The sequence below is a fragment of the Xyrauchen texanus genome, chromosome 16 (genome assembly GCF_025860055.1).
Source record: "Xyrauchen texanus isolate HMW12.3.18 chromosome 16, RBS_HiC_50CHRs, whole genome shotgun sequence".
NCBI classification, from domain to species: domain Eukaryota; kingdom Metazoa; phylum Chordata; class Actinopteri; order Cypriniformes; family Catostomidae; genus Xyrauchen; species Xyrauchen texanus.
Window position 1 is genome coordinate 41509323 of NC_068291.1, and position 13410 is coordinate 41522732.

The 13410-nt window shown below is 38.5% G+C and overlaps 1 protein-coding gene across 3 annotated transcripts in view; it reads left to right on the top strand.

Annotated features, from left to right (window-relative positions):
- LOC127657241 (syntaxin-binding protein 5-like) overlaps positions 1-13410 on the top strand; it is a 69557-nt gene that overhangs the window by 33638 nt on the left and 22509 nt on the right. For all 3 annotated transcript variants that reach the window (XM_052145946.1, XM_052145947.1, XM_052145949.1), the window contains exons 10-18: positions 46-200; positions 2719-2791; positions 2877-3024; positions 3303-3370; positions 3557-3597; positions 4308-4528; positions 5468-5655; positions 5813-5938; positions 7855-8006. In XM_052145946.1, the coding sequence (XP_052001906.1) occupies positions 46-200; positions 2719-2791; positions 2877-3024; positions 3303-3370; positions 3557-3597; positions 4308-4528; positions 5468-5655; positions 5813-5938; positions 7855-8006 (1172 nt within the window). The remainder of the gene's footprint in view (positions 1-45; positions 201-2718; positions 2792-2876; positions 3025-3302; positions 3371-3556; positions 3598-4307; positions 4529-5467; positions 5656-5812; positions 5939-7854; positions 8007-13410) is intronic.

Here is a 13410-nt window from a genome sequence, read left to right on the forward strand (position 1 = left end):
TTGCGCATCATGGAAAATTTTGATTTGTTCATGTGTTTTGTTTAGGGACCCTTTCATGATACTGTGTGGAGGTTTGTCATATGATACAGTGGGTAGGCGGGCCTGTCTGACTGTGATGCATGGGAAAAGCACTGCGGTGTTGGAGATGGACTACCCCATAGTGGATTTCCTTACACTGTGTGAAACCCCATATCCAAGTGGCAAGTCACTGCCCTGCCTACAGCTTAATTATTATTATTATTATTTTTTTATAGTCAATTATATTAAAAACGTTTAATGCAAAATTAGGTATGGAACAATAAATCTTAGATACAAGTATGTTTAAATGCCATAAAATTTGTGGACATGCTGCAATTAAAAGTTGGGAAAAATCTTCTGGTGTTTTCTAGTGGACTTTTTTAAAAATAGGAAAGAATGGGCTGATTTAATTCATATCAAGCTTCATTGGTAAGAGAAACTTAAGTGTGAATTGCAAATACATTATTAGGCACTATACATACAGCTAAAAAACATTAAATGCTGAAGTTTAAAACTCGAAACTTTTTGTTTTCTCTTTTTGTTTTGTTTTTCTGGCGATGAAAAGAGATACACCAGCTTAACTCTACCACACCTGGCTCACCACTTGCGGGTGAAGTCTCCATTCTCTATACAGTAAATCTGCTCCCATGTTTATTATGCCTGGGACATGCGTTGTGTGTAATGAATAAGCATGCACTGCTCCACATAATTAAATTCTGTGCTAGGATGTGCAGTCAAATTGAGCTTGTGCCTCCTTGAAATTTTTATATGCCAATTCTAGCCACAGGAATTGTGGAAAAAGTGTTTTTGTTTTTTTTTACGTGTCAAACAGTCAACTATTAATTGCAGAAATGAATGCATTAAAATATCCCAGGCCCTATATATATATATATATGCACTGGTGGCCAAAAGTTTGGAATAATGTACGGATTTTGCTCTTATGGAAAGAAATTGGTACTTTTATTAATAAAAGTGGCATTCAACTGATCACATTGTATAGTCAGGACATTAATAATGTGAAAAATTACTATTACAATTTGATAAATATCAGAACTTCTTAAACTATTTCAAAGTGTTCTCATCAAAAAATCCTCCACATGCAACAATGACTGCTTTGCAGATCCTTGACATTCTAGCTGTCAGTTTGTCCAGATACTCCGGTGACATTTCACCCCACACTTCCTGTAGCACTTATCATAGATGTGACTGTCTTGTCTGGAACTTCTCACACACCTCACAGTCTAGCTGATCCCACAAAAGCTCAATGGGGTTTAGATCCGTAACACTCTTTTCCAATTATCTGATGTTCAATGTCTGTGTTTCTTTTCCCACTCAAACCTTTTCTTTTTGTTTTTCTGTTTCAAAATTGTATTTTTCTGTGCAATTCTTCCCATAAGGCTGCACCCCTGTGTCTTCTCTTTACTGTTGTACATGAAATTGGTGTTGAGCGGGTAGAATTCAATGAAGCTGTCAGCGGAGGACATGTGAGGCATCTATTTCTCAAACTAGAGACTCTGATGTATTTATCCTCTTGTTTAGTTGTACATCTGGTCTTCCACATCTCATTCTGTCCTTGTTAGAGACAGTTGTACTTTGTCTTTGAAGACTGTAGTTACACCTTTGGATGAAATCTTCAGTTTTTTTGCAATTTCAAGCATTGTATCGCCTTCATTCCTCAAAATAATTATTGACAGACGAGTTTCTAGAGAAAGCTAGAAACTAGTTTCTTTTTTGCCATTTTTGACCTAATATTGACATTAAGACCTGCCAGTCTATTGCATACTGTGGCAACTCAAAAACAAACACAAAGACAATGTTAAGCTTAAGTTAATGAACCAAATAGCTTTCAACTGTGTTTGATATAATGGCAAGTGATTTTTTAGTTCCAAATTAGCAATGTAGTATGATTACTCAAGGATAAGGTGTTGGAGTGATGCTGCTGTCTAGATTTGATAAAAAAAAATTCAAATAGTGATGATGCTGTTTTTACATCAGTAATGTCCTGACTGTACTTTGTGATCAGTTGAATGCCACTTTGGTGAATAAAAGTACCAATTTCTTTCCAAAACAGCTAAATCTGTACATTATTCCAAACTTTTGGCCACCAGTGTAAATAATATTCCTCTTTATTCTGATGAGAAATTACAATATGCATCATGCTCAAACTTTTTTCTAAAAAAGTAAACGCAATTTTGCACTATACTTTGCCATTTAAGTGATTATATCGAATCATGAACCTAATTTCATACTTTAAACCGAATTGTCCCACCCCTATGCAAGAACTATAATACAGCAAAAATCCTGTTATCCTGTTAGTATTTTAATGAACACAATGGAGAATATTATTTAATCATAATGTGTTCCAATATATCAATACATAACAAAAACGACAATATTTTACCCCCATACATTTTAAATGAAACATTTTAATATGTGGGAATGTGAATTATGATTAATTAAAATACGAGCATTATTATATAGTCAAGGAGGGGTGTGAAACAATCTGTAGAAAGCTTACCTGGCCGAATAATCTCTCAATCTAAAGTGCATTCAAATCTCAATATTCATGGTGTTACATACTTTTATATTGCAAATAAAAAATGGTAAATATTCAATGTATGACAAAGCACTATTTTAACTCCAACATTTTGTGAAGACCCCCTGTTTTAGTGTAAAACAGTACTTTCTGTTTATCCACAGATTTCCAGGAGCCTTATGCTGTTGTTGTCCTGCTGGAGAAGGATTTAATTGTTATTGACCTTGCACAAATTGGGTCAGTAAATGGCCAAAACTAAAACACACCAGACTTTACACTCTTCCTTCGTGCACAGTTGTTTTATCAATGTCTCTCCGATCAGGTATCCGATCTTTGAGAACCCCTATCCTCTGTCCATTCACGAGTCTCCAGTGACCTGCTGCGAATATTTTGCGGACTGTCCAGCTGAAGTGATCCCTGCACTTTACTCCGTAGGCTCCAGACAGAAGAGACAGGTCTTCAGCAAGAAGGTAAAGTTCTGCAATGCAGTTTAAAGGTTCACTCAGTACATTTTGTGCCGATGAAATGACTTGCATCATGGTGGCATGATTAATTGCTGTTTTTAATGCATTTTTTTTCTATAATTAAGTGCATCGAATTAACACATTTCATTAAACAGCCTTAATAAAAAGACGATATAACCCAATGCAGTTCTATTTTCTTTTCATTTGTCATATGATAGTAGAAAATCCCTTGCCTGTGTATTGATTTATTGCTGAAACCGATCTTTCAAATCCCGTTTATGCAGGAATGGCCTATAAATGGAGGTAACTGGGGTCAGGGAACACTAAGTTACTCCGAGATAATCATAACTGGGTAAGTGATCTTTTGCACTCACACATACACGCTCTCTCTACCAGAGAAAAGCCTTTTCATGTTTAATGATTAGATTAGAGAGAGAAAACCAATACAGGTTATCCATGCTGGAAGGGAAGTGTTTTTCAGCGTTGATCCTACATTTTACAACAATTTTATTTGCTTGTTTTCTTCTTAAATCAACAGACATGCTGATGGATCGATCAAGTTTTGGGATGCCTCCGCATGTGAGTTTCATGTTTCCAGTCACAAGCAGATTCTACAGCTATGTTTTGAGCTTGAAAAATGTGAATAATCAGGCCCACGTAGATTTTGCAGATGTAAAAGTCCACAGAACTTTCTGCAGATTTTGACAGAATTAGTTCTACACATCTCTCTCCTCTTGCATATTTGTTAATTCAATATTTTGGCTAATTTGATTATTCTTGCTGTTATTAATACGAGTGGAGTACTCTCAGCAAAATTAACACTTGTTAATATGTTTAAAACCATTCTGCAGGTTTTCCCCCAAATACAGAGCGGAAAATACAAAGTCCACCAATTTCATCTTGGCCGGCTAATAAATGATATAGTAGGTTAATTAATGGGGATGCAATTTTCGGATGAAAATTGCTGAAAGTTGTGTATTTCTAGGCTCTTTATTAGCACTTTGTAAGGTAAAGATGTGCTTATATGTTTTTTTACATCTATAAATATTTTATGGTAGGATAATGTGTGTATAATAAAGTGTCATCATTTGGAAAAATCTCTATATTATTTATAAATTATATATTATATGACATTATATTATAAGAAGAATTTAAGTTATTATTTTCAGTTTTGGTTTTCGGCCCTGTGTGTCCAGAATATTTGATTGCGGTGCATCACTAATAATGAGTAATAACTTATAAAGCTAAATTACAAATGGATTGAAATGATTGTGTGTTGTGTTGTTCAGTAATGCTGCAGGTGCTGTATAAACTGAAAACAGCGAAGGTCTTTGAGAAGCCTCGCAGTAAAGAGGAGAAATCCAGCACCGATATCGTGGAAGAAGATCCATTTGCTATCCAGATCCTGTCTTGGTGTCCAGAGAGCCGTGTGCTGTGTGTGGCTGGAGTATCAGCTCATGTCATTGTGTATAGGTTCAGCAAACAGGAAGTCACCACTGAAGTGGTTCAGGTATGACATATTCTAACGCAGGATCTATATTAGTGGTTGACTGATTTGGGTTTTTCAGTGGCCGATAGCGATATCTAGAGGCCAGTGTGGCCGATATAAATGCTGATATAAATAATACAATTTATCAGATGTACGCAACATTTCTAAAGTGAAACTAACATTTATGTTATGCAATATTTACTCAAATCAATCTGCCTGGCCGATATATCGGTCTATCACTAATGTATAGAAAACCTACATCAATAAACCTATTATTTTCTCTGGCAGGTAAATACATGTTCTCTAGGGATAAGCGATACAGTGCATATTCACAATGGATTTGCTGATTTGAGTAAAATATAGCAACATAATTTATGTGCGGTTTTAATATGCTTTTTATTTAGCCATTAAATTTCTTGTCATTAGGCTTGGGATCGATGCCGTTTTCACGTATCGATAATCAGAAGTTTTTCCTGATGATTATCGATATATATCACGACTTTTTCAGATATAAATCGGGCTGCTCGTTGCACAATAGTCGTTGTCTTTCAAACATAATTCTCAACACAACTTTGGTATGAAAAAGTGTGAGCTGCTGGGTAAATTAAAGGGGGTCGCGCACCAGACGTGTCTGGCGGATGACGTGGCGTGTTCTGAAATTTGAAACGATTATTTTCTATTAAGGTATGCATGCAAACACCGCGAGCTCCCCATCGCATTGTGTACATCTGTAGTTACACTGTTTATATTACCCCTAATCCTAAACCAAACCTAACCATACCTCAACCTCAATCGCGGCAAATGTGAATCATGTGGGAATTTTGTAGAACAAAATAAATACATTGTACGTAAATACATACACTGCTACGGACATGTGCATATATGTGTGTTTGTGCATAAATCTGTACATTAATTACAGTGTTCCTGTTTGTGTGTGCGTGCGTGTGTGTGTGTGTGTAGCTGTTGGAGGTGCGTATGCAGTGTGAGCAGAATGAAGTGGAGTCTCCAGAGTGTGGAGGGGAGCAGACGTCGGCCGTTTCCACCCCAGGAACCTGCTCCAGCCCTCAGAGCAGCCTGCCTCAGTCTCACCCCTCCACCAGCAGTAACAACTCCTCTGACGGCCTGCGAGATAATGTCCCTTGTCTCAAGTATGGCAAATCCTACTTTGTTTACTCTGTTCCAAAACCTAGTGAGATCCCGATGTAGGCAGCTGTTTAAGGCGCCATAGATGTGCTCCTATTCTTATTCCAGCTATTCTTCCTATTGTTAATATTGTTACTTATGTCTTCTGTCTTGTGTGTTCAGGGTTAGAAGTTCCCCCCTCAAACAGTCTCAAGGTTACCAGGTGGAGCTGGTAATTCAGCTGGTTTGGGTTAGCGGGGAGCCGCCTCAGCCGATCACCAGCCTCTCCGTCAACTCCGCGTATGGCCTGTAAGTCCATGAAAAAACAACTCATTTACGCCATGAATGATTCTTGATTAATTGTACTTTATTGTCAATTAACAACTATCTCCAAATGTCAAGCAACTATAAAATCATCTCCTGCCTAATTTCAAGGAATATTCCGGGTTCAATACAAGTTAAGCTCAATTGAACGCATTTGTGGCATAATGTTGATTAACACAAAAAATAACTTCCATCATTTTCTTTAAATAAAGCAAAAAACTGGATTACAGTGAGACACTTACAATAGTGAAAGTGAATGGGGCCAATCTGTTAGTTCACTGTTTCAAAGGTATAGCTACAAGATGTAAACAATATGTGTGTTAACATGATTTTAGTGTGATAAAATCGCTTACTAACCTTTTCGGTGTAAAGTTACAGTAGATTCAATTTTACAACTTCGTTACCATGACAACATGACTCCATAAACCCTCTACTGAAAACGATGATTTAATGATTTGCAGCTCAAATAATAAAACGAGTTCTACAGAATAATTAATGTAACTGCTTTTATCAAATTATATGCTTCACATTTCTGACTTTAACCTCCTGAGACGCCTACCTGACTGCCGTGTGGATTTTCCATTCCCCTTTTTAATTTGTAGCTAGTAGCCTCTAAGAAACATGCAATAATAATAATAATAATAATTTTAACCAAATAGTTTTCCTAAAAATGTATGTCCACATTCTGAATCTACTTACATGTACTGATTATCATTGTCCCATGTCTTCCAAACATGTTGAGTTATCCAAACATCATCTGCAGCCTGAAACGGAACTTTAAATTGAATCCACTTAGATGCTATAGGATGCTCCCTTGCTTCCTATTTAGTGAATGACACCTCCAGTGTGCTGTCTGTCTGCACTGGCCTCAGAACAGTTTGAAATGCACCTTATTTTCCATGCCAACTCCATATAAAGCCTCTGAAAGCAACATTGTACAGTTTTTAGATGCTTCCATTAATCTCAATGTGATAATGCACAGTGAATATAGGACATTTTAACTGAAACTGAGCATAAAGTCCACGTATGTGGTCATTGGGTTTAACAGCGTGCCGATTCGTAATAAATCACTCAAATTTAGAAAATGGCATATTGTATGTAACTAGAGACTAAAATCTTTTGACTCAAACAGGTTTCAAAGTAAAAACTTGATTAGGTTTCTTACCAGATGTAGTTTTGTTGGTGTCTCAACCAAACACAAACTCCCCTGCGATCTCCACCATGTTGTTTTGTCACATGACTCTGTGCGTCGAAAGTTTAACCCTTTACTGACAGCCCAGAGTCTTCTGAACTGAGGTCAGTCGGTTTAAATAAATGTAAATGATGCGTTGCGTATAGCGAAGCCAAAATACAATGTCCACGTATGTGTACACGCGGTCACACAAGGTTAAACCCTCCAAAAATTGGCCCCTTTCACTTCCGTTTTAAATGCTTCACTGTAATCTTGATTTTTGTTTATTTCAAAGAAAAGGATGGACGAGTCGAGAAGATTGTTTGTGGTAATCAACATTATGCCACAAATGCTGTCGATTGAGCTTAATTTCTATTGAACCCGGAATATTCCATGAAAGTTGCAACATTTTCAAAATAGGGATTTTTAGTTTAACTGATGCTTTATTTTCAGAGTCTTACATATTCACGACATTGAGAAAATTATTTTGATGCACAATCTTGAGCAACTTTTAAATTCAGCGTATAATGAGAAAATCTATGCTTTATCCTGATAACATGCATACATTTAAGAGCCAAAGGATTATATGTTTACTTTTAAATGCTTATCAGTATATAATGCAATATGTAAATACTTAATACGGTTACAAAAAACAAAGTATGTTTTTGCCTAGGTACATCAAATTGAGTATCATTTCTCTCTAAAGCTTAGTTATATTGTTGTTTTACAGAGTTGTTTTGGGCAATGGTAATGGACTTGCAGTGGTGGATTATCTTCAGAAAACTCTGCTTTTGAACGTGAGCACAGCTGAGCTGTACGGCTCGACAGACCCTCATCACAGACAACCCCGCTCCCCCCGCAAAACCAGACAGCCCTCTGCAGGTGAACAGAAGCACAAGGGGAAAGCTTCATCTAACCACTAATAATCATATCCTCTGCATGTTTGTTGTTGTTTGTCTGTCTGTATCACTTGCTGTCTGATCACGTAAAATCAACATGCTCATTATGAGCAGACTCTGTCTACAGGCCGTGGTGCTCCCACGTCTTTCTAACTGCAGGTGGCCTTTTCTGACTGAGTAATCCATATGATCCATATGCTCAGAAAGGGGTGTCAGTGTCTGTTCTTTTCTCTTCCCTGTCTTTTGCATGTTCTTTCTGTTTGTTGTTTACTAATCTGAGTTTCAGCCTTTGAAATACACAGATGCCAACAGACTGAATTCACTGCCTATTTATTTGGCTACAAGCATTACACATTAGAGTCTTATTATTATTAATAATAATAATAATAATAATAATAATAATAATAAGGATGCACTGAAATATAAATTTTGCCTGATACCATTTATTAATTTTTATTGGGGGCCTGTGTAGCTACCCCTTGAGTTGTGAGTTTAATGAATGGTGAGCTGAGTGACTCCAGCCTGGTCTCCTTAGAAACCAAATTGGCCCGGTTGCTAGGGAGGGTAGAGTCACATGGGGGAACCTCCTCGTGGTCATGAATAGGAGTTCTCGCTCTCAATGGGGTGTGTGGTAATTTTTGTGTGGATCGCGGAGAGTAGCATGAGCCTCCACATGCTGTGAGTCTCTGTGTCGTGCACAACGAGTCACGTGATAAGATGCGCGGATTGACGATCTCAGAAGCGGAGGCAGTTGAGACTTGTCCTCCGCCACCTGGATTGAGGTTAGTAACCGCACCACCACGAGGAACTAGTAAGTAGTGGGAATTGGGTTTTCCAAATTGGGGCGAAAAGGGGATAAATAACTTAATAAATTAATATATATGTGTGTGTACACTGCCGTGTCATCTTTATTATATATAATTTTTTTCATTTTAGAATAATAGTAAAGTCATCACAACTATGGAAAAACAGAAATTTAACTATTGGTATTCTGTTGTGACTAAAATCCCAAATAATTTAAAACTGTGTTATATTTTAGCAGTCACCCTTTGCCTAGATTTTGCAGAAATGTACTCTTGACATTTTCTCAACCAACTTCTTGAGGTTTCACCCTGGGATGCTTTTTAAACGGTATTGAAGGAGTTCCCGTCTATGTTGGGCATGATATTATTCTGTCCAGTTCATCCATTTCAAAAACTATATTATTATTTTTGTAATTAAATAAATTAATATGTTGGCACAATTATATTTTTGTCTACAAAACTCATTTAAAACATTTTAGCATGTCTTGAGATCAAAAGGTTTTTAAGATCATGAGAAACATTTCAGGCAAGTGACCCCAAACTTATGTACGGCAGTGCATATACATATATATATAATTATTTTTGTTATTTTTATTTTTTAAATTGAGACATAATGGCTCATATCACAAGTCTACAATGTTTTGCCTGCTTTTAAACCAAAAATATTAATAGAAATTTCATGCTTCAAAAGAAATCAGGCATATGAACATTTTAATGTATGGTGATTTGGTGGAAGCTATGGTTATTTAATATTTTTCGTTTTTTTTTTTTTATTCCTATGAAAACGTTGTAAAAGGTCTTAAGTTTAATTCCCTTAAATGTGCTTAAAACTTGGCTCTGCTTTTATCTGCGTCCAATATCAGCCTAATTAGACTGATACCAATAATAATGCACTGCCTGACCAAAATAAAAAGTTGCAGTTTGGATTTAAATAATGGTTATGATCTGGCGTTGCTTCAGTTGGTCAGATCTAGGCTCAGCAATGTTGTGCAGCAATAAAATGAAGTCAGCTGACTACCTGAATGTACTGAATGGCCAGGTTATCCCATCAATGGATACATTTTTCTTCCCTGACAGCACGGGCATATTCCAGGATGACAATGCCAAGATTCATCAGGCTCAAATTGTGAAAGAGTGTGTAGTGTGTGCAGCTGAATGTGGCTCTCTCTCTCTCGGACTGTCATGTTCCGCTGCACTTATCCCTCTCCTTGGCTGATTAGCCCAATTGGGGGGGCTGGCGTGCATAGTCACGGTCTGGCCCCGCCCTCCTCTTCATCACAGAGTGGTTCAGGGAGCATGAGGAATTATTTACACGCATGAATTGGCCACCACAGAGTCCTGACTTTAACCCCATTGAAAGTATTTGGGATGTACTGGAGAAGATTTTACAGAGTGGTTTAACTCTAGCATCATCAATACAAGATCTTGACCAAAAATCTGGTCGGAAATAAATTTTGTCATGTTGCATAAGGTTGACAAAACATTGCCACAACGAATGTAATGAAAGCTGAAGGTGGTATTGACGACGGGAGAGTCAAACCACCCTGTTAAGTCTTCTCCAGCACCCTGTGGTGGCCAATTCATGTGTGAAAATGATTCCTCATGCTCCCTGAACCACTCTTTCACAATTTGAGCCTTATGAATCTATGTATCTTGGCATTGTTGTCCTGGAATATGTCTGTGTCATCAGGAAAGAAAAAATCCATTCATGGGATAACCTGGTCATTCAGTACATTTCAGCAACTCAGCTGAACTTACATTTACATTTATGCATTTGGCAGACGCTTTTATCCAAAGCGACTTACAGTGCAATTATTACAGGGACAATCCCCCCGGAGCAACCTGGAGTTAAGTGCCTTGCTCAAGGGCCCAACAGTGGCATCTTGGTGGTGCTGGGGCTTGAACCCCCGACCATCTGGTCAGTAACCTGAGCCTCAACCAATTGAAGCAAACCCAGATCATAACCATTATTTCAATCCAAACTGCAGCTTTTATTTGGCCAGGCGGTGTAATAAAAAACACTAATATAGCTTGAGACCGAAATGGTCACAGATATATAACGAAGTTCTAATTATTGTTGGATCTATAAATCATTATAATCTCTGATTAATCCTTTGGATAGGTGTTTGCCTACCAAAAGAGTGCCATAGTCTGGTTCTGGAAGTAAAAATCCCACTCATTTGTTCCATATGGGAATTTATTATTGTGTTATACATTGTGTTCATGACCGAAAGAACTAGGTCGCGAGTACAAGCAGCCAAAATGGGCTTCCTCAGAAGGGTGGCGGGCTTCTCCCTTAGAGATAGGGTGAGGAGCTCAGTCATCCGTGAGGAGCTCGGAGTAGAGCCGCTGCTCCTTTGCATCAAAAGGAGTCAGTTGAGGTGGTTTGGGCATCTAGTAAGGATGCCCCCTGGCCGCCTCCCTAGGGAGGTGTTTCAGGCACGTCCAGCTGGGAGGAAGCCTCGGGGAAGACCCAGGATTAGGTGGAGAGATTACATCTCCACACTGGCCTGGGAACGCCTCGGGGTCCCCCAGTCAGAGCTGGTTAATGTGGCTCGGGATAGGGAAGTTTGGGGCCCCCTGCTGGAGCAGCTGCCCCCGTGACCCGACTTCGGATAAGCGGTTGAAGATGGATGGATGGATGGATGGACATTGTGTTCAATAGCGCAATTCCTGCTTAAGAACTACACTACCCATGATCCTAATTGGGAAAATCTGGCAAACCGGCCACTTGCATGATGCATTGCGAATGACGCAATCAAGGTGCTCCCTTCACGCTTAAACTACTTGTATATTTGTATCTAGATATTTTGCATTATTCACCTTATTCAGCCCCGCCCCTATTCCACACTCCGCTCGTCCACATTTTGTCATCTAACTTCCTGTTTATATTAATGCTACTGAGAAGTGTCAATCAAAATGATTATGTTTGGTATTTTGGTAAATCTACAGCACCCCTTTACTATGTGAAAATGCTTGTGAAGTGTTTTGCTGCCACTCTATATGTTCGTTTGTTCTGACACACGGAGGTAAATTTGACCCGGCAGATCACATTCGGACAGCTATGACACACTGAACTTTTTAATGATACAAGCGTTTTATTGTTATACGTGTAATTCTGCTAAATGTTTAGGTTTCAACTTGTTAATAATTTGTGCTTGTGTTGTTGACATGAAAATAGTTTCACCCCTTCCCCCGTCCCGGTTTAACACTCAAAAAATCTGCTCACCTTAACTATAATGCCAAGGGTGAATGACATTTTTATTGACTTTGTGTTGTCTCGTGGACTTTCATGAGGATCTTGTGTATTTATGAATAAAGTACTCTTGTTTTAAAATCCCCTGCTCTGCTTTTAGTTATGACATCCCCTGAACACTTTAAAATACTCATGATAGCTTTTGACAACTCTAAAACCTGTAAATCCACCTCGCTAGCTACTTACATTTTGACATCTACACCATAGATTTCTATATAGAACTGCTTGACCGAAAGTTCCGAGACAACATTTTTCAAGATGGCTGCACTCCAGTTTCTCTAGTGCATAAAGTGAATAAAACGGATAGTTACATTCCTGAATGCTGATTGGTCAACAGCCGTGCTTTTATTCATGATAAATCACAGCTCTGACCTCTTCATGGAACTTCTATTTGTATCACTCCGCAGACCCATAGCTGACCGCTTTTCTTGTTGCCTAGCCATGTTCGGTTTACAGTTTACTGCCAGGGAATATATTTTCTGGTGGAAGGTTGGATTTAATGATTTACTTGCAAAATATAACACTTGATGATATGTGTCCTTAATATCGTTATTATGTGGGGACCGTTTTATAAAAGCAATAAGGTATTCGATGCGCCATATTGTGAATATGGATGTTGCAGTGCAATGTCACCTTCCAGCCATGACTATATTCACAATATAGCATGGCCTCTCATGTCTTATTGCTTAAATATACTTTAAAGTTGCAATATGTGGGGGACTGGGTAGCTCAATGAGAATTGACGCTAACTACCACCCCTGGAGTCGCAAGTTCGAATCTAGGGTGTGCTGAGTGACTCCAGCCAGGAGTCAACCTGAGCAACCAAATTGGCCCGGTTGCTAGGGAGGGTAGAGTCACATGGGGTAACCTCCTCGTTGTCGCGATTAGTGGTTCTCGCTCTCTCAATGGGGCGTGTGGTAAGATGTGCGTGGATCGCGGATAGTATGAGCCCCCATGTGGAGTCGTCACAGTGTCTTGCACAATGAAAAGTGAAAACGTGAAAAGATGCGTGGATTGACGGTCTCAGAAGCGGAGACAGAGTCTTGTCCTCCGCCACCCGGATTGAGGTGATTTGGCGCAAAATCGCTGAATATGATAAATTTCCTATTCAATCTCTGTGGGATAACTGAATGGGAAAAATACTTCCGGAACCCACAAAGATGAAAAAGTGGGCAGGCACTGCTGTGCTCCGTTAAATTAATTTGGAATAAATGTTTCTAGACTGTCCTGAATCCAGTTTATTGGCTCTGGGAGTTCAAAGACCTTCTAGCTGTTTTATTTGATTTTGTGTCATTGTTTTGTCTCACCCTTGCAATATTCATCTTTCT